Genomic DNA, 21,738 nt, shown 5'->3' on the forward strand with positions numbered 1-21,738 from the left:
GAGGAGGCAGAGGAGGAATGAGTTGAAGCATTGTCTATTGGTTCTTCGAGGTGAGGTGCCAGAACTTTCCAAGAATGACAAGTCCTCAAAAGTGGTCATCTTGAGAAAAGCAACAGAGTATGTTAGCAGGCTGAAGACAGAGCAACAGAAACTGAATGCAGAGAGGGAGAAACTTCAGAAAAAACAGCAACAACTGAAACACACATTCTCCGAGCAAGAGTTGTCAAACTAACAAAACAATATGTGGCTTCTTAAGCTTCTGTACCTGTAAATAATTTTGATGCTATCTAATGTTGTGTTTTTTTTAATTGTAGTATGTGAGACTTATCTTTGGAAAAAACGGGGATGTTATGTGATTGCCTTTGAGTGATGTCCCTTCAAGATCTTAGTATGCTAATGAGCTGAGTACCAGGATGTAGTCTTGTGACAACAAGCCAGAATCACACTGCAACTGTAATACCCAGAATAAGGTTCTGTAAATAGTTTGCTCTGTACTGTACATAAGAGTTTAGCTGTAATAAACCTGTTTGAGATCTTCAACAAACTGGACTCCACACATTTCATTTATGTTGCATCAGACAACATAAAGAACTCATTACATTCAGCACCTGGATCAAGGAGCCATGCTTCATGTTGGGTAGGCTATTTGACTGTGACAGGCATCACAGCCAAGCCCAACCCTACCCTGGCTCATTGTCCGCACGCACGCACACACACACACACACACACACACACACACCAGGGGTAGGTATACTGACTGATGTTTTATTCCTCGCCCACCTCAGCCGTTTATACCAAGGTAACTGAACTAGCTGTTGTAGCTGGTCAGAATGGGACAATTAACCTCAACACCCCCTACCCCTCCCCTCTCTGGGCTAGGAGAAACATTCCAGAAGACCCATTCTATAAAGTGACACCATTAGTATTGGCAGACTGCCTTCAGTCCAGAAAGCTCTTGTATTAGCATGTCGTAGAAACCCATTTTGTTGTCTCGCCTCCTCCTCTTCCAGCAACAGGGGAATGCCCTCGAGCCTGTTCCGCATTCTAGGAATAACCATGCAGCTAGAGTGATTGTTGATGTTGCATTCTATACTTTGATGTACACCCGCACAAATCCTAGACCTTATTTGGAAATAGTATACAACAAAGTTGTTAGGTTCCTTACGATGTTCAGCTAAACACAATTGTGTTGAAACCCCAAAGGGAAAACAATTACTGAAGATAAAGATTTGCGGGGTTACAGGGAAGGGGCAGAGGAGTGGGACTAGCTGGGTTCCTCTTGCAGAGAGCCGGCATGGATTTGATGGGCTGAATGGCCTCCTGTGCTGTACCCATTCTATAATTCATTCATTCTATGATTCTACCAACAGGAATGTCAATGTTTGGGTGAACACAGAACAGATTGCCAACATTCACCAGGGCTAGGGGGTGGGCTGGGCTTAATTGCACCACCGTGCTCTCTTCACCTCTCTTTCCCCCCCCCCCCCCCACCCCCCACTCCCCACCCCAATGTGGGGGAGGGGATTGGGGGGACCTGTGCTCACAGGGCATGAGGGAGTTGCGGAAATTGGACTGACCCCCTATGGGTACAGCTCTGAGTGCAGGATGGCAGAGTTGACCTTACTGATTGGCTGGGCATGTTGGCAATGCCCTATCCCCCATCAGCAAGTCAGACCAATCAGGTCGAGTGACAGATCTGTTAGAGCACCTGATCCAATGGGTAAAATATAAGGCAAGTCAAACCAAAACTTACTGTGAAGCCCACAAGGTAAGAAATGAGTTTGAGTTATTACATCGGCATCGGGCTTCCATTTGAAAGCGCTGGGGAATCTGCAGAATAATGAATCCAGCTCGTCACTCTTGGGAATGGGCTTCTTCTCCATAGCAACAATTAAATGGGGCAGGCAGCCTTATTCCCACGATGCACGGGGCCTTTGGAGTCTCCTTAGCCACTAATAAGCCAAGCTTCATTAGTTTAACCCTTTGAGAGTCTTGCTAACTCTTCATTTCTTGCCGTTTTGTTTTCTGAGCTATGCTGATAGAACCCCCTGTCAAAAACCAATTGTACCCTTTTCATTTTCTGCTTTATTCACGTTTCTTGCTACATTTATGTTAAGAGAATATTTTGCTCGGTCTCTTCCCCTCCTTCGCCAGGAGACACTAATTCCCAGGTGGGGCAATGCTTCCACTGGTTCAAGTGACCATTCTCCTTGGTCAACCAGTGTCAGCAAGCTATTCAACCGATGGAGGCATCAGAGCTCACCCCAATTCTGTTCTCCCCTGGCATTCTCTCTTGCTCTCTTTTTGTCTATTATTCTCTATCTCTCTCTATCTCCCATCTCATTATGTCCTTCTCTCTCGATATCTTCCCTCTTTTTCTATCTCTTGTCTCACTCTCTTTTCCTCTTCCTATATCTCTCTCTTTATCGCTTCCTCACACACACTCTCTTTATTTTTCTCTATCTCTTCTACTCTCATTCTCTCCATCTCTTTCCCCATCTCTATCTTTCTCTCACTCATCCTTTATCTCTCTCTTGCTCTGTCTCTCATTCTCTCTCTTATACATACACAGAAGAGATTAGGAACAGGAATCCAGGCTGATTCCTTTGACAGCCTGAGCTCGGTCACAGTTTGTGCACATAATCCAGGCTGACACTTTGGTGCAGTACTGAGGAAGTGCTGCATTATCAGAGGTGTTGTCTTTTGGATAAGAGATTAAACAAAGGTTCTTTCTGTCAAGGTGGGATCTCTGTGATCCGGTGGCACCATTCGAAGAAGGGCAGTGAAGTTTTTCCTGTGTCCTGGCCATTCATTGATCCCTCAACCATCACCACTGAAAACAGATGGTCCAATCATTACATTTTTTGCTGTTTGTGTGATCTTGCTGTGCAAGAATTGTTGGCTTTGCTGACATCGCAAAACAAGTACTACACTATCTAAAAGAACTTAATTGGCTGTGAGTCGCTTTTTCTCATGTCCTGAGGATGTGATGAGGTTAACAAATAAAAGCCCTTTAGAGTAAGGACACCGTAGCAACACAGCACTGAGTGAGTTTTGCTGACTCGGCCCAGACCATGGATTGAAGCCAGGACTACCTGTTTCACGTGACTTGGCCCTATATCGTCTTGCCTAAGCTTACTTGACAGAGTTCACATAATGCGAATGATGTCTATTTTGAAAAGAGGATGGAACAAGGGTCGTGGGGGAAGGGAGGGAGTAGAGTTAGGCATTGGAAACATCCTGGCGTCCAATCATTGCTACCAACTCTGGTAGCCACGGTAACTGTCGTGTGCGGCCATGCGTACACCAGCTCCCCACCTGCCTCTCTGAGTACAGGAAAACAGATGATCTGGTCATTTATCTCATTGTGGGAGCCCGCTGTGTGCAAATTGGCTGCCGCATTTCCCTCTATTGCAACATTATAACTGTACCTCAAAAGTGCTTCAACTGGCTGCGAAACACGTGGGAAAGTCCTCCGATCATATAAGGCGCTCATTGAAAAACTCGTTCTTTCTTTATATACTGTATGGCAGGAAGATCAGCAACTAGAGGACACTGATTCAAGGCACTCAGTAAAAGATCCCGGGCTGGGAGAGTAGGGAGATGAAGAGAGGTTTTGTTTTACACAGCGAGTTGTTGTGATCTGGAACGCACTGCCTGAAAAGGCGGTGGAAGCAGATTCAATAATAACTTTCAAAAAGGAGTTGGATAAATACTTGAAAGGGAAATAATTGCAGGGCTGTGGGCTGAGTGACTAATTGGATAGCTCTTTCAAAGAGCTGCCATGGGCCCTGATGGGCCGAATGGCCTCGTTCTATGCTACCTGGTTCAAATCTGATAGATTTACACGTCCTTTCTTTTCTTGTTTCTTTCCATCCCCCATTCAGGCTTCCCAGCAGCAGCCTACGGCCCAGTAGCAGCAGCAGCCGCGGCAGCACGAGGCTCAGGTAGGGGCGCCCGTGGAAGAGGCGGCTACATGGCATACCCTCAGAATGTAGGGGCAGGTAAAGCTCTGTCGGTATTCTGTGTGGCTGCAGCTGTCCATCGTCATTCTCTTGTCGGTTCTCTTTTTGGTTCCTTGCACCTCCCCTGGGGTGGGGGCGGGGAATGGGCTGGGAATAAGGACGGAGGGGCGGGTGGGGGGGTGCAGGGAAGGGCGACCTCAGTCTACAAGCAGAGGCCCCAAGTGTGTGTCGGTTTGGAGCACAGTAGCAGGGAGGCCATAGTTAAGACAAGTTCATAAGCATATCGTAACGAGGGGGGTGGTGGGAGGGGGGGATGGTAACAGTGGCTTGACTTTTCAAACGGAGGACGGGGGTTAAGATGTCGTTCCAAAATTACATTCCATGCAAACATGTGCTGCTTGCAAAGGATTAGCTATCCAGAATTATGTGTGCTGGTTTTAACTGTGATGCTGAGTGGTGATTGGCTAGTTACTGGATTAGGATCCCATTCAATCCTATACTATTTTTTTCAGAATAATTAAAAAAAGGTTTTGAGGAAGCAATTATTATTTTTGGAATTGCTGCCCCTTCCTCAAGTCTTCTTGCCTTAACTTAAAAGCTGATCCTTTCTCCGTCCCCTCTCTCTTCCCTCATCTCTCTCCTGTACCATCCTCTTCTCCCTTCTCTCTTCCTCTTCTCCATCCTCTTTCACACCCTTGTTTCCCCGCCTGCATGCTCTCTCTTCTCCATTTGTCCTTCCCCATTTCTGTTCTTTCTCATTCATGCCGTTTCTTTTCTGCAACTCTGTCCTCTCCTTCTTCATCCTTAGCTCTCATCTTATTTTCCTCCATCCATTTCGTCCTCATCCTCTGCTTCCTTCATCCTTGACCTCTACCTTTCTTTTCTGTCTGACCCCTCATCTTCTCTTTGACCATTCTCTTCCCTTCCCACAATTCCTTCCTTCCATTCCCATAATCCCTTTCTTGCCTTCCATCCCTCTGCTCCCATCACCCTTTTCTCCCCATCTATCCCTCCTTTCCACTATCCCTGTATCCTTCATTGTCCCCCTCCATCCTGTCTCTCCCTCTCTCTTCCCCCTCCTCCATGTTCCTTTCTCTCCCCCAATCTCCTACTGCTCGCACCTCCTTAACCAGCTAATCTACCACATGACTCCTCAGCCCACAGTGTATGGATAGATTTGTTTTAACTTTGCTTTCATTGTTTAATCAGAGTGCTTTTGGTGCCATTAAAAAAAATTAAACCAGAACTGAGCATTTGACAATTCTGTGCCTGAATCATTTAAAAAAAAGTTTATGTGGGTGTTCATGACTTTGCAGTAAACCAAAATTGAATGGAGATTAAGATCACTCTGGCTGGCAGGTTTGAAGGACAGCGCTAGGTCCTGATGTGTTCTGGGTAATGATAGTCAGTAGATTGAGAACTGGTGGCCAAACTCCAAAAATTGTCATTTCATTTTTGTTTAGCCTCATGAGGTGAAGCAGATGTTTCACGTAATACTTCTGGACCCAGTTTTAAGCTCTTTTGAATGAGACTAACCTACAGTTCATATCAAACATTTACACGATGCACTGCAGTATACATGATGCAGGCGTGTCTTACAGACAGGGCGTAATCATCAATGTTCCTCCCTACTACAATCGCACGACCCCCCCCCCCCCCCCCCCCCACCACCTCCCCTCCATCCCCAACATAATCTCTTTGTCTGAAAGGCCAACTGCTGCCTGAGAGGGTGAGTGAATAAGGCACAACAGAGAGGTGCGGGGAACCCTGCACAAGCCAACCCAAGCCCAGGTTGGCTTATTAACTGGAGCTCAATGGACATTTGACGCTGTGTTCTCTCTTCGATCACTCTTTGCCTCTCTCTTACCCTGTGCCACTCTACATGCAGCTGCGCAGAGCGAAAGAGAGAAGGGGTCGTGCTCAGTTTCCCCATCCTTGGGCTTCCCTGTCTTCAGCTCTTTTTCTTGTACCTTGTCGCCTTACCCCGTCATCCATTTTGTATTGGGCAGCCATTTTGCTTAATGAGCACTTACTGACGGAAAGGGCTCATTCTTCTGCCAGGAGCTGGTTGCTTCTCACCCACCTTCTCTTGGAGCTCTCCGCTGCCTGAAGCACTACATGTGGAGGTCCTCCCGGGAAGCTTGACCAATTTGAGTTGCTGGGTGCAGATTCCGCTAGGTTTTGGGATTTGTTCCCCGTAACCTCTGGACGGGAGTTACAACACACAACACTGGGGAGAATCCCGAACTCCATTTGAACCTTTTCATTTAACTTTGATGAGCCAGAGACTGAGCAGTTACAATTCCTGGCCAACACTTCAGAAGACAGTTCCTGTTCTGTGCTCTTAAAGGAACAGTGTCAGTTTTTGCTGGCCTGAATTACAAAGGAATTCAGCAAAGATCCACCCTTCCCTGCCCTTCAGCTTGCGCGGTGAAGCCGCACTCCTCATGTTCCTGAGCTGTGGCTCAGTGGGTAGCCCTGTCTCCTCTGAGTCACAAGGTTGTGGGTTCAAGTCCCACTCCAGGCTTTGAGCACAAAAGTCAATGCTGACACTCCCACTGGAATGCTGCACTGTCAGAGAAGGCATCTTTCAGAAGATATGTTGAACAATGCCCTGACTGCTCTCTCAGATCAATGTAAAAGGTCCCAATACACTGTTTAGAAAAAGAGCAGGAGAGTTCTCCTCAGTGTCCTGGTCAATGTTTATCTCTCAAGCAACAACACTAAAAAAAAAATTATCTGGTGGTTATCATAATGCTGTTTGTGGGAGTTTCCTGTGCACAAATTGGCTACTGTGTTTCCTGCATTACAACAGTGACTACACTGCAAATTGCATTTCGTTGGCTATAAAGCACCTTGGGATATGCTGAAGTCATGAGAGGTGTTATGTAAATGCAAGTCTTATTCTGATTTTTATCTCCATGGCTTTAGTTCCGATGGTTTTCTGGTCTAGCTGGCCGGGTGACAGCAGCAGTGAGACCTGCGAGGTGTTTTTTTTTTTTCCTTTGCTGCCAAATGAGCTATTTCTTTACGGCAGCCACTAAACTAAAACACCAAGTCAGAAACTGAGAGAAATCCGCCCGAGTCAGGCTGGTAGATTAAAGGTCATCACGGACCTCACTCTGGCTTCCCCTTGTGGGAATGGTGGCATGGACGGAATTAGGGAGTTGAAGAAAGATAGACAGAGAGAGACAGCTCTCTCTTTACCTATTGTCTATTTATCCCTATTCAGTCTATCTAATGATTCCGCATTTGCCCACGTTGAAATCCATTTGCCCACGGCTTTGCCAGTCACTTAATTTGTCAATATCTCTTTGTAATTTTATGCTTCCATCTACACTACTTGCCATCTATCTTAGTGTCATTGGCGAACTTAGCTATGTGGCTTTCCATCCCATCATCTAAGTCGCTAATAAATACGGTGAATAGTCGAGGAATAGTTGTGATTTCTCAAAGTCTCTGCTGATTCACCTGATAGACATCCACAGCACAGAAAGAGACCATTCAGCTCATCAGCCTGTGCTGGTCTCTTTTACCAGGACAATCAAAAATGAATCCCTTTGTTCTGGTTGCTCCCTATAGCCTCTACTTAAAATCTATCTACTCTTCCCTCAAAAGATGCAGCGGTCTTTGCCTCAACTGCTCTGTGGCAAAACATCCCAAGCTCCCTGCGTATGGAAAACACAATCTTGTTACGGCATTTTACTTCAACATTTTTAATCGAGCTTTGGATGTGGCCTTTGATTTTACTGTCAATTGACCTGCAACTGCAGTGGAATTGAATTAAAACATTTTTTTTAATACTTTCATGGGATTTGGGCATCATCAGCAAGGCCAGCGTGTATTGCCCATCCCATAATTGCCCTTGACAATTGAGTGGCTTGCTAGATTTCAGAGGGCAGTTAAGAGTCAACCACATTGCTGTGTGTCTGGAGTCACATGTAGGCCAGACCAGGTAAGGACGGCAGATTTCCTTCCTTAAAGGACATTAGTGAACCAGATGGGTTTTTACCCACAATTGAAGATAGTTTCATGGCACCATAACTGAGACTAGCTTTTCAATTCCAGATTTATTTTTAATTATTTGAATTTAAATTCCACCGGCTGCCATGGTGGGATTTGAACCCGTGTCCCCAGAACATTTGCCTGGATCTCTGAATTACTAGTTCAGTGACGTTACCCCTATGGCACTGTCTCCTGGTTTTGGAAAGTCTTCTGTTAAAGTCTTACTTTTATATCTATTTTCATGTCATATTAAATTTAATTGATGATGCAAAGTCTTGTTTCTTCCACATGGTGCCGTGAAATGTCAACATGGAGGTCTGGTATCTGTTGACTATGGAATTCATGATCTTTTGACATTCCTGCTGCTGGAAAGTACCAAGTGGTTGCTGGGATAGAAGGAAAGAAAACGTCCCTCCCTGGGATCGCCCTGACCTCACTGCTAGTACCTGGCTCAAAACCGCAATGGCAGAGGTTGGGGGTCAAGTCACCTTACCCACCAACTCAGCCAGAGTTTGGGTTTTGACCTTGGGAGGACGTGGTGGAGGGAGGGGGGCATGGAAGGCAGGATGGAAAAAGAATGGGGGGAGGGGGGACAGTAAAAAGAGATGCATCTCAACACACAATTAAAAAAAAAACCAATCCTGTCCCATCTGGGTTTGGAGTTTTGGCTCATTTTCCATAGTGTCTGCCCTCTCAGGACCCCTGGGTCATCCCTCAGATCTGCCAGCTGGAATATAATCACATGAGCTACATGACTCTGTCGGTGGGTGTGTGAGTAGTTATGGTTTTTTTTTTGTTGTTGTTCTTTTTCTCGATTGGTTGGGGCCGCTGTGAGAGAGTGTTTCTGAGGCAGTGTTTCCCGCCTCTCTTACACTCGGACCTGCGCACCTCCATCTCAAACACTCTTCTGAGCGTGCTCAGCAGGAAGGTTTGTCCTCGCCTATTAATCCTGTCAATGTCCAGCTTCCTCCGTTAGTTTGCATGTCGCTTGTTCTTTACATAAAAAAAGACACACTGCACACAAAATCAAAAAAAAAAGAGAAATTCATATCTTCTCTGGAGAAATGTCATCTTATTTGTTTTTCATTCAATTTTTACACCTGTTTCTTTGAATCTTTTTTCTCCCTCAGTTTCTTTCTGCAATACGCAATGCCTCCAGTTTCATAAAACATCCCCCACTGTCCTCTGCCTGCGTTTCCTCTTCTTTAGTTTTGTATGTTTTTTTTGTGACACTGGAACGGAGTTGCATGCTTGTATTAGATGTGTTCGACTGTTCCCTTTAACCGTCATGATGCTGGATCTGTTTGTAGAATAGTACAGAATAGAAGGAGGCCATTTGGCCCATCGAGTCTACTTTTCTGTAGTTTGACGGTGTTTTAGTTGGACAGAATTCCCTTAAACCTCTTTCCCAGTTTGTTTCCCCTCCACAACGCCTCTCCTTAAGGTGCTTGGGTGGGCCTGGGACTGTAATCAACTTCGACTCTCTGTTCAATTATTTGACGCTGACTCCCTGTTGGTAATAGTTATGACTTTATTTGACAGAAGTAAGCAAGACTTCATACATTACATATTTAAGCAGTATTTTGCCAAGGTGAATTGAGAAATATATTGCCCCATTTCTCTTTGGGTAGTCGTTCTGCCTTTCCCCGTATCCTCAATGCTCGTTTTTGCTCATTTTCCTGGTGCTGTCTTTTTAACCTTCTACAAAATCCTCTCCTCATTCACACCCTTATGTATCCTTCCTTTTCCCTCTTTCTCGCTCTGCCTGTCTGCACCGAATTTCTACAAAGCACCAACTCTCCTCTTTGTTCGCTGGACATCCAAGTGCAGAGTTTTACAACCTTTGTACCGCTCCAGCTATCAGCTATCCAACACTCAGTCAGAAAGCAATTCATTTAACAGGACAGCAGTACAAGTCGAGCCCTGAGTCATTTAACCCTGTCAATGTCAATGCCAATCCCTCAATACCCTTTTAAACCTACATTTACTTATGGGTGGGGAGTGGAGGCGCTGCATTTCCACAGGTATTAGTAGTTCTTCCACTACGTTATGTGCACATTGCCCTTGTGTGGGACTGGACAATGAGTGTTGAATGGTTATCCCAATCTCGATCCCGTTCATACATTCCCATTTTTCCAGCTGGGTTGCAGGGTAGCGATCAGGACTGGAGTGGGGGGTGGTTGATGGGGGAGCTCTCCCTGGTAATTTCTCTCCCCAACCCCTCAATGTGGAGGCCAGTTGTAGTCCAATTACTGGCACTCTGGCTGGGACCTGCTACCCCAGTGCTGACTGAGAATACAAGTACTAGGCTTTTCAGTTCAGGGAGTGACATAGAGTACCATCGATTATAAAGCACAGAAACAGGCCATTCTACCCAACTAATCTGTGCTAGTGTTTATACTTCACACGAGTCTCCTCCCATTCCATCTACCTCATCTTAGCCTTACAGTATATCTTTCTGTCATGTACTTACTTAGTTGCCTTTTGAAAGCCATTCACCTCAACTACCATCAACCTCATACCCAAGGCAATAGCGGGCATCCCTGCCACCACAGGTGCCTGCCTGCCGTCTGGCAAAAAAACTCCCTCGCCAGGCTTGCACTGAGTTCTTTGGAATGCGGGAACTCCAAGTGTGGACAATCCCTGTCTCCTTTGACAAGGCTGCACTTGTAATAAGCTCCACTCTTTACATGGCCAGCCAAGATTTCCCAAAACCACAGTCGAGATCTGTGTCCAGACCTTTTCCAAGCGGTTCCGCCAGACTCGTAGGAACAGGATTAGGCCATTCAGCCCCTCCATTTAATCAGATTATGGATGATCTTAAGTCCATCCACCTGCTTGATTCCTTGATAACCTCGCCCAATCAAAACCTATCAATCTCACTCCTGCCGGAATTAAACACCACAGAGTCAGGTGGAACTGGCAAGAAAAGTTGGCCCCAAGAGCTCTAAAAAATAATAATCTGTCAACCTCAATCATGGAATCAGAGGAGAACAGGAGGAACATTTTTCTGACCTGAATCTTATCCGTTGGGCACTTTTATGTCAGTCATTGGTATCATTAAAATCCCCGTGTGAAGGATCACACCCCTGCGTCCATGGGTTCACACTTCTTAAGAGTGTAGATGTTCTGACACTAGAGAGGGAGTTTGATTCCTGCATGTCTCTCTACACTGCCATTGATGCTTTTGTGAAGAGCTGCTAGGTTTCCAAAATCTTCAGCGTGTAGCATCTTGAATGTCTCAGAGTTAGAGTTGCCAACCTTCTAGGATTGCCCTGGGAAGAGGAAAGAGGGAGAAAGTTCATTGGGTGCATTAAAATAAATTGTTTTTTCTTTCATTTTCCTTGAACACTTCCCTTTATTAGTTATAGGAAAATAGGGACAAGAGTCATCCAATCGGGTATCAATGCTATCCAATTGGCTGTGGGAAGGCGATGCTTCACGAGGACGGACTTGTCAGCCGTCCAATGGTGTGGGTGGGAAGGCCACGTGATGAAATCTCCAAGAATATGACCAGTCAGGGTTGGCAACCCTACGCAGAGTTCTATCTTAATGCCTCTAAGGTGCTAACCAAAGTCACAATAGGGATCAGTGTAAATAAGGCATCGATGATTTGCTGGTGTCAGAGTAGGGCTAAATAAAGAACATTAGTGAAAGATCACTGGTAAAGAAATTCCATTGAGGATGAAGAGATCCAGCAGGAGCTCACTCAACCCTAGAGGGACCTTTGTTTCACCGATGGTGTAAAGGAGGAATTTTTGAAGGACTCTGATTCTAGGGGCAGGATTTTTAGCCCCAGACTGGGGCAAGCATGGAGGTACGCAGGAGCGGAAATTCACGCCACCGAATTATCTACTGGTTTGCTGGCACCACCTGCCCCAGGCCATTTTCCTGGAGACAGGATCGGGATCAGAAGGCCTGCAGGTCCCCCACGGCATCAGGAACTAGGCCAGTTGCCTGGCGGTAGCCTCCCGGTGGCAGACCGTGGGGAGGCCAGCGCTCCAGGCAGGCTTTGAAGCCCTCACCACCTGCCTGACCACAGCTGGTGGTCCGGCTGCTGAGGGCATTTTTAAATTTAAAGGTTTAAGAAGTTGGAGAGAGGACGCGTCAAAATAAAGGTGCCCTTTCTTTCTCCCATCTAAACTGCAGGCTTCATCTTCTTCTGAGCTGGAGGGTCTCCTATTCACCCTCCAGCTTTGAGAGCCCACCCACTGTCCTTAATTCCTTAATTGGATGCCAAGTCCACTCTCTGGCTGCTAACTAGCCAATTCAGGGAAAATCAATGTTGGGTTACTGTTTCCTACACAGTGCGGGGTTGTGACCCCCCCCCCCCCCCCGCCCCATTTGATCCCACTGTTGGGGACCCGACCCAATGGACAAGATCCTGCCCAAGGATACTAGCTTCTGCCCAATTATCAGGGTCCAATATTAGATTCTTGGGGAAAAGGAGCATCAGTCCAGCAGTGATGTTCTGTCCATATTTGGCCTTTAGCATTTTCTAGAACCATGACGAGATATACATACAAGCTAATCTCATGCCCCCAGGCGAGGAGCTGCAGTTACAGACAGCAGAGGTCCAAGAATGGGGCTACAGTGTTGTAACCCTACTCCTGGCCTGCGCTGCCTGTCAGCGCAGAATTGCCCAATTATAGACTAGGCGTACCCATGGCATCTGGGAACAGGAGTTCGGTTCTACGCTATCTTTTATTTATGTTGTTTTGAAAGACTTTTCCAATTTTGGACACATGAGGTTAGATGTGAAACTGGTGGGAAACTAAGAAAATTCTCCTCACATTTACATGTTAACTCTTTGCTGTTGGTGAGGGATTTTCCTAAGGAACAGCTGAAGGACAACAGGTCAGTCTGTGTTTAGATCCTCTGGTGCTCTTTGGGCTTTCCTTATTGGGATTGCTACACTGACACTCACATTCTGATGAACTCATCGCTAGTTTGATAAACTTATTGTTAGTTTTATAAACCCATCGCCGGTTTGGTTGACTCATTGCTGTCGGGATAAATTCATTGCTCATTTTATCAACTAATCACTGATTCAGTCAACTCATTGCTGGTTTGATTAACTCATCGGTCATTTAATCAACTCATTAGTGGTTTAATAAACTCATTATTGGTTTGATAAACACTTTGCTAGTTTGCTAATATTGCCCTCAGCTCAGGGTTAATATGAAGTAGAGATAAAAATAACCCATTTGCAAATCTCTACTGCTCAGCCTGTTTAATCAGTTGTTCAGTGATTTACTCGAAACAAAACCTCTGAATAAAACTCTGCATTTCAGACTAAATTAATTAGATGTCTAAATCACACTGCACTCTCTGAGAGAATTGTGACAGTGGATTGAGGGTATTTAGTGTACTGAGCATTTAAACAACAGGTAACTAACTCGGGCACATTTTATCCTTGGATTAGAAACAATTACAGTAGCAGTGAGCACAAAGGATTCTGACAGTAGGGAATTGGAATACTGTACAATAGAAGGGATTGGACAAGTGGTTTGATCTATTGGAATTCTCTAATGCTTTGGGGAAAGGTGTGATCCACTGGAATTCTCTATATTGGGAGTGATTGGGAAATGGAGGAGAATATAGGGATAGAGGGAGAAAACGGGGCAATGGAATTACTTTATGGATTGCTGTAGCAAAGAGGCATACAGATCCAGTGGTGTAAATGTCTATGGTACTTTATTTGGTTCGATTACAGACCATGTGGAAATAAGGTATCCAGGTACGTTTTAGTGTTTCCCAATCAGCTGGCCCAGCGCACCATTCCTGCTGTCAGATGGATGAGAAGGCTTCCAGTCTCAGTGGCAACCAGCAGAATTAAAAACGAAAGCATTTTATTTTTTGAAATTAAAGTTTCTCTTTTAATTAAGATTATTTCTTCCTTCAGCAGCAGTGTCCCCACATCATTCAGCATTTGATGACCAGGAGACTGAGCTCATTAGTCCTCCAGTGTCAGCCATTATTAAGTGTAGCGCAGAAAATTGGAGGGTCAAAACACAGAATCATAGAAATATTTACGACACAGAAGAGTACATTCAGCCCATCACGCCCCTGCCATCTGATTCTCCTTCACTTCGCTGTGCGGGAATTTCGTACCGCGAACATAAATTATCCCAAGGCACGCCACAGATAGATGTTGTCCCTAGATGTTGTTGGTTGGAGCAGGAGTGGTGAAATCGGACACTGAGCCAGGGAAGGAGAAGTTAGGAGGGGCGAACAAAAGCTTGTGGGTTTTGAGAACAATTTCTAAAAAAGGAGAGTGAGAGAGAGATGGAGAGGGAATTGCAGTGAATGGGAGTCTGCGATGACAGGTCTGACTTTGGGGAGGTCACCAACCCACGCCTCATTAATCCGTGACACCAACCTGCTTCATTGCCATGTTAAATAAAGTCTGTCACTTGGTGTGGTATGGAGGTCTGCAGTGCGTGTCTGTGTTTTGTAGCGTGCCATTAGCTGCTGAAACCTGTAAATGAATTTGGACAGCCCCGTAACAAAGCCTGTCAATAGCCCTATGGTTTTTCCAACACTGAAATTTTGACAAATCATCTCTACTACAAACTATTAGAAATGCTTATGTGCACAAGAAATGGGGCGATATCAACCGTGAATTATTTAATAAGAATCTTCAATCTTTAATGAGAGAAAGCGTGTCATCAAGCACTAAATCAGAAAACACTTTCTTATCTCAGAATGGATAATTCTTTTTAATTAATGTAGCTTGCATTTGCAATTATACATTATTAGAGGCAAAGTTAACTAATTACCACATTTTCGTTCTTGTCTGGTGTTAATCTCGAAAGGGATGAGTATCAGTCCGGTTCCCTTGTTGCGTGATAGTTAAACAGTGTTTGAGAGAACACATTCTCCCATCTCACCCACCCACCATCATCCCAATCCCCATCCACACATGTAGATTAAACTTCCTTCTCGCAGTGGTTCAATGCTGCACAGTGCTGGCGTACTGCTGATCGATGCTTTATCATGATGGGATCTGACTTTCCCGTGGTCGGTGCAATGAGTTCCCGGTCTCGGTCAGGCTGATTGGTAGTTGGGAGGGCTGTGAGCAGGTATCAGGTAAAACCTCATGGGATGGGACAATTGCTGCATGTCACTTGAAAATTCATTGTGCTGACTTCGGGGCGTTGGGAGAAGTTCATCGAGGTGAATAGGAAAGGACAACAATAATGATAAATTGCATGATACAGCAAGAGTGGAAACAAACAAAATACTGCGGATGCTGGAAATCTGAAATAAAAACAGAAAATGCTGGAAATACTCAGCAGGTCAGGCAGCATCTGTGGAGAGAGAAACAGAGTTAACGTCTCGGGTCGATGATGTTTCATCAGAACTCTATTCTCATGGCAGAATAATGAACAGCTGCTGTCCGAAAGCAAAAACAAGAGAACAAGATGAAGACTGAAACAGGCAAACAAAAGGAAAAATGGGGTCGAGATAATGGTCTGAAATTGTTGGATTTAATGTTGAGTCCAGAAGGCTGTAAAACGCCTAATGGGAAAGTGAGGTGCTGTTCATTGAGGTTCATTGGAACACAGCAGTAGGCCGAGGACAGAGAGGTCAGCATGAGAGCAAGGTGGAGAATTAAAATGGAAGGCCCTCCAGAATCTGCCTTTTATTTTCTCAATGTAGAGGCGACCACATTGTGAGCAGAGAATACAGTATACTAAATTGAAAGAAGTATATGCAAATCGCTGTTTCACCTGGAAGGAGTGTTTAGGGCCTTGAATGGTGAGGAGAGAGGAGGTAAAAGGGCAGGTGTTGTATCTCCTGCACTTGCATGGGAAAGGGACGGGGTGTTGGGAGTGATAGAGGAGTGGACCAGGGTGTCGCGAGGCAACGGTCCCTTCGGAATGCTGAAAGGATAGGGGAGGGGAAGATGTGTTAGGAGGTGACATCATGCTGGAGGTGGTGGAAATGGAGGATGATCCGTTGAATACGGAGGCTAGTGGGGTGGAAGGGGAGGACAAGGGGAACGCTATTGTGGTTCTGGGAGGGGGCAGAAGGGATGAGAGCAGAAATGCAAGAAATGGGTCAGGCACAGTCGAGGGGCCGATCAGCCACGGTGGGGGTGAATCCTCAGTTGAGGAAAAAGGAAGACATATCAGAAGCGCTGTTGTGGGAGGTTGCATCGTCAGATCAGATGCGACAGACATGGAGAAACTGGGAGAATGAAATGGAGGCCTTACAGGAAGCAGGATGTGAGGATGTGTAGTTGAGGTGTCTGTTGGGAGTCAGTGGGCTTATAATGAATATTTGTTGATAGCCTGTCCCAAGAAATGGAGACAGAGAAGTCAGGGAAGGGAAGGGAAATGTCAGATAGACCATGTGACGATGAGAAAATGGAAATTGGAAGCAATGTTGATGAAGTTTTCCAGTTCAGGGCAAAAGCATGAAATGGCACCGATACAGTTATCAATGTACTGGAAAAAGAGGTGAGGGTGGAACCAGGAGAGGGCAGTCCCACTAAGTTGGACAGTGGAGAAGAGGCGTTGAAGGAGGTTGGTGCAGTTAACCGTGTCAAAGTTTGCAAATAGGTCAAGAGGGATGAATGGGACAAGGAGCCTGTAGAGGAGAAGGGTAACTTTGAGTGGATTAGTAAAACAGAATTTAAATGGCAGCACAACAAAGGAATCATAGGCATTTTTATAGTTAATTTGGGGGTCCTGGGTGAACACTACTCAAATAATGACCTGCGGCCTCAATAATTACACTATAAAAGGCGAATAAGAGGGGTGGGAGTGACATTCAATGAAAGTTAGGCCCGGAAGTGTTAAAAGAGCTTCTAAAAAAAGTTAGATGTGGAGAGGAAGTGTGAGTGAGGTTGAACCCAAGCAGTTTCTATTGGTGGGTTACTGATAACTGTGAAAACTATCCGCAGGATTCCGAGCAAGCAACTCTGATCATTCCTAGCAATATCCCTGCAACAAACTCGGCCCTGTCTTAGCCTATGTACTACAGTTTCGGGCTGTCTTTGGGAAAACATTGTGCAGACCTGTGACGTTTGGTTTATTTAAATCCACTGGTACCAGTATGTGAAAGGGAAGACCGAACTTCAGCAATCCGCTCTGATGTTGTGCCAATGTGCTGTGTGTTTGATACTTTGAGCTAGCCTCGAACTGCCCTCGCTGTTGCCACTACCCACCTCCAGTGACCGGCCTCTAACTACCCACTCTTCACCCGGCGGTTATACAACTCCAAAGCACTTGGGAAGGGCAGAGTTTTACGCCGGTAGTTTTTCCATGTTCTCAGTCAATAGAGTCTGAAAATATCACAAGCTCCCCATTATACTTTGCTGGAACACCAGCGCGAATGTTTGAAATGGGCATGATGTCGAGAAAGCATTTGATATGTTTCCTGCTTTAATGAGGGAGCCACAATCAGTCTACTACAGTATGTTAGGCAATATTAATAAGTATTGTAGTGAGGGGTGTGCTACACACAGTCTGTTTTCTTTGATATCTCTTTTAATGAGGGGATCATGAGTAGTGTGTTCATATCTAAAACTGCGTAGGCAGAGGTACCAATGAGTATAATATTCCTGTCCCACTCTGTCTGACTTTACAATGCTGTCTCACCTGATGTGCTTTAAATTACAAGGAACTGCATATCTGCTTATTTGAATTGGATTCTCTTTTCTCAATTTGAAAGGTGCAAGTGCTAAAAGCAAACGATGCCTTCGACAGACATGTAATGGGTCTGCGTCAGGGAGTGTGAGTTTCTGAGCTAGTGCCTATGGAACATGAGCTTGCCTCGGTCGGCTGAGGAGGGGGCCCTCCATGCAGCTTTACATAGTCCGAGCAGAATTGTGCAAACTGGCTGCTGTGTTCCCTGCATCACAACAGTGACTACACTTCAAAAGTACTGCATTGTCTCAACTGCACTTTGGGATACCTTGAGGTTGTGATAGGTGCTATATAAATGCAAATTATTTCTTTCTTTCCCAGGCACGAAGTGCCATGTCCTGCCCGATAGCCGCTTTTGCCTTCCCATCGCACGTCAGTCAAGCAATCTTCGAGATCTTGCAAAGGGAGTGTTCTTAAAGGGGCAGCAACGCCATGAAAAAATATTTTGGCATACTTCATTTTTGTCCATTTTTCTTTTGATTGAAGTGGGGGGTTGGGGTTTGGTGGCCATGTAAATCACATAGGTTGAGAAACAACTGTTGAAAATGTTGAAAAACCTTTATGAGGGGGGAAGCAGGGGTTGGGTCTACTCACTGCACCCAATTAACAAGGAAAGGATCTACAAATCATTTAACTGGGTGAGGCTTTGCGAGCACTGCAAACTAGGCCACAAGGTCCTCCCGATCTCCCATCTTGGCTTCGGGAGATCAGCAGACCTCTTGGGAGAACCAGCATCAATGGCCATCTTTAGCTGTCTCAGCAGCGAAGTTTCAGCCAATCACCTCACCGTGTTTGTCCCTCTATCCGGGAAGACAGCCAGAATGTCACCTCCTGAGTTCTTTGGTGGCTGAGGAGACCGACCATTGCTCGGAATGAGCATCCGGAGATGGGACAGTAGATGCCGGATGCACCGTGTTGGGGATCTTGACACTTCAGGCCAGGAGATCAGCAATGCAGCGAACCTCATCGTGGGAGGTGCCTTCATAGATCTCACCTTGCTTTCTTATCTTTTGCAGGTTGTTCCCACTTACGGGGGTCTGTTGCGCACTGTTTCTGTCACTTTGCAGTAATCTTTGTATCTCTTCTGCTGACCGCCATGACATTGCTTCCTGGTTGTCAATGTGCCTTAAAAGATCGTCTTCAGGATCCATTCATCAGGCATTCACATCACATGACCTGACCATCGTACACATGCCTTGATGGCCCGAGCAGCTGTGTTTGGCATGCCAGCTTTTTAAAGAACTTTACTGTTAGGGATCTTGTCTTACCAACTGATCTTCATTGCACAGGGTTAACATAGCATTTACAGCACAGAAACAGGCCATTCAGCCCAACAGGTGTTTATGCTCCACACAAGCCTCCTCCCATCCTACTTCATCTTAGCCTATAAACATATCCTTTCACCTTGTACTTATCAACTTCCCCTTAAATGAGTCTGTGCTATTCATCTCAGCTACTCCCTTTAAGAAATGTTGAGATGGGGGAGATGTTACTCTGCAGCCTGAGTCATAGAGTCATACAGCACAGAAACAGGCCCTTCGGCCCATCGTGTCTGTGTCGGCCATCAAGCACCTAACTATTCGAATCCCATTTTCCAGCACTTGGCCCATAGCCTTGTATGCTATGGCATTTCAAGTGCTCACCTAAACACTTCTTAAACGTTGTGAGGGTTCCTGCCTCTACCACCCCTTCAGGCAGTGCGTTCCAGATTCCAACCATCCTCTGGGTGAAAACTTTTTTCCGCAAATCCGCTCTAAACCTCCTGCCCCTTACCTTAAATCTATGCCCGCTGGTTATTGACCCCTCTGCTACGGGAAAAAGCTTCTTCCTATCTAACCTATCAATGCCCCTCATAATTTTGTATACCTCAATCATGTCCCCCCTCAGCCTTCTCTGCTCTAAGGAAAACAACCACAGCCTATCCAGTCTCTCTTCATGTGACAAACTCACTTGGGTTCCTCCCAAATGGCGTCAAGAAAATTATTTTTGTAAACCTACCTTAAAATAATTGTCTGCATGGCATGCTAATGATGCTGTCACTGTAAGTTAGTTTCTTGCAAGTTTCTTGACCCAGTGTCTGCTTTGAGAAGGGGCCACTTTTTAGCTGCATAAGATCAGTAGAAGTGCTGGGGGTTGCTGCTGTCTGTTTAAACTAAAGGCCATTGCCAGGTGGTCCCATAGCACAGTGTGTTGGATTGTTAGGTCTATGCCTTGTCGTCTCTTGATCAGAACAAGCAGATGATTCTTTATAGCTCAGATCCTCTTGGAAACTAGCATTTCCCACCATGTCATGCCAGGCCACGCCTAATCATTTGTCCTACGCTTGATCCTATTCCAGTCTGACCTACACACAGCTCTAGTCCCACACTATGCCTTCTGAGACAGAGGTCAAAAGGTCAATGACCGCTCTCGACTGTCCACTCATTTGGAATGCAAATAGTTCTGTTTATGAAATATCTACTTTTTCCTAGTTTGAGATTAATTACTGTTTAGGGCGCTGTCAGCAAATTATGGTCATGACATCACAGATACAGCACAGAAGGAGGCCATTCGGCCAATCGTGCCTGTGTCAGCTCATCGAAAGAGCTACCCATTTAGCCCCACTCCCTGCTCTTTCCCCACAGCCCTGCACGTTTTCTCCTTTTCAAATATTTATCCAGTTCCCTTTTGAAAATTATTACTGAACTTGCTTCCACCGCCCTTTCAGGCAGCGCACTCCAGATCACAACAATTTGCTGTGCAAGAACAATTCTCCCCAGTTCCCCCCCTGATTCTTTTGCTAATTGCCTTAAATCTGTGTCCTCAGCTTGCCGACTCTCCTGCCAGTGGAAATGGTGTCTCCCTGTCTACTTGATCAAAATCCCTTCCTGATTTGGGGCATCTCTGTTAAGTCTCCCCCGCAGTGATTAGCACCGCAGCCTCACAGCTCCAGCGACCCGGGTTCAATTCCGGGTACTGCCTGTGTGGAGTTTGCAAGTTCTCCCTGTGTCTGCGTGGGTTTCCTCCGGGTGCTCCGGTTTCTTCCCACATGCCAAAGACTTGCAGGTTGATAGGTAAATTGGCCATTAGAAATTGCCCCTCGTATAGGTAGGTGGTAGGGAATATATAGGGACAGGTGGGGATGTGGTAGGAATATGGAATTAGTGTAGGATTAGTATAAATGGGTGGTTGATGGTCGGCACAGACTCGGTGGGCCGAAGGGCCTGTTTCAGTGCTGTATCTCTAAACTAAACTAAACTAAAACCTTCTCTGCTGTATGGAGAACAATCCCAGCATAGGAACAGGAAGAGGCCATTGAGCCCTTCAAGTCTGTTCCACCATTCAATGAGATCACAGCTGATCTGTGACCTCACTCCATATACCCGCCTTTGCCCCATATCCCTCAATACCTTTGGTTAGCAAAGCATGTGTTATCAGCAATGCTTCATGAGAGTCTCCAGGAGATGGGACTTTTCTTGCACTGAGAGCATCATCTCCTAGTCTTGGGCACACGATGTGTATAATATGCCAACAACGCTTGGGAAGACTGCAGGTTATGCAAATCACACCACGAAGTGGCCCCTAACAGCACCGTTTCGGCAAAGCACTATGAAAATCCTGTTGAATCTGCAGAGCAATGGCCTTTTGAAATGGGTAATATTTTATTACACGCAACTGTTAGCAAGGAGACTGTGGTCCTGTTTCCATGACTACAGAGATTGTCTCATTTGGTTTACAGATGAGCAATGACTACCCAATTAGAGAGGTCTAAAAATAATACAACCGTTTGTTGCAGATCAGTCATTAATATTAATGAGAGCTGTCAAAACAGTTGTAAACATTTGATGTAAATTCAGTTGGCCGTGGCAATGGTAGCCTTGGGTTCATTACAGATTACAAAATAAATAGATTGCAAGTCCAACTAATTCAGTTTATCACCTCTCCCTTCCCACCTATATACTATATATACCTTGACCATGTAAAGCTTTTCACCGATCGAGCCACTGTTGGAAGATTTCACTGACATTGACCTTTTAGATATGTGAAAGTTGACAACTATTGTAACGCCCCTCCCTCCAACTGGGTCACCAATGGCCAATAGAAAAGGAACCCTGTTGCTCCTACCCAGT

At 45.5% G+C, this 21,738-nt stretch overlaps 1 protein-coding gene across 12 annotated transcripts in view; it reads left to right on the forward strand.

Moving 5' to 3' along the window:
- msi2b (musashi RNA-binding protein 2b) overlaps positions 1–21,738 on the forward strand; it is a 539,697-nt gene that overhangs the window by 463,653 nt on the left and 54,306 nt on the right. For 7 of the 12 annotated variants that reach the window (XM_068010600.1, XM_068010599.1, XM_068010602.1 and 4 more), the window contains one exon: positions 3,888–4,004. The exons of 1 other annotated variant lie outside the window; for it this stretch is intronic. In XM_068010600.1, coding sequence (XP_067866701.1) covers positions 3,888–4,004 — 117 coding nt within the window. The remainder of the gene's footprint in view (positions 1–3,887; positions 4,005–21,738) is intronic. 4 more of the 12 variants (XM_068010601.1, XM_068010604.1, XM_068010607.1 and 1 more) reach the window with 1 other exon arrangement.

The sequence above is a fragment of the Heterodontus francisci genome, chromosome 30 (genome assembly GCF_036365525.1).
Source record: "Heterodontus francisci isolate sHetFra1 chromosome 30, sHetFra1.hap1, whole genome shotgun sequence".
NCBI classification, from domain to species: Eukaryota; Metazoa; Chordata; class Chondrichthyes; order Heterodontiformes; family Heterodontidae; genus Heterodontus; species Heterodontus francisci.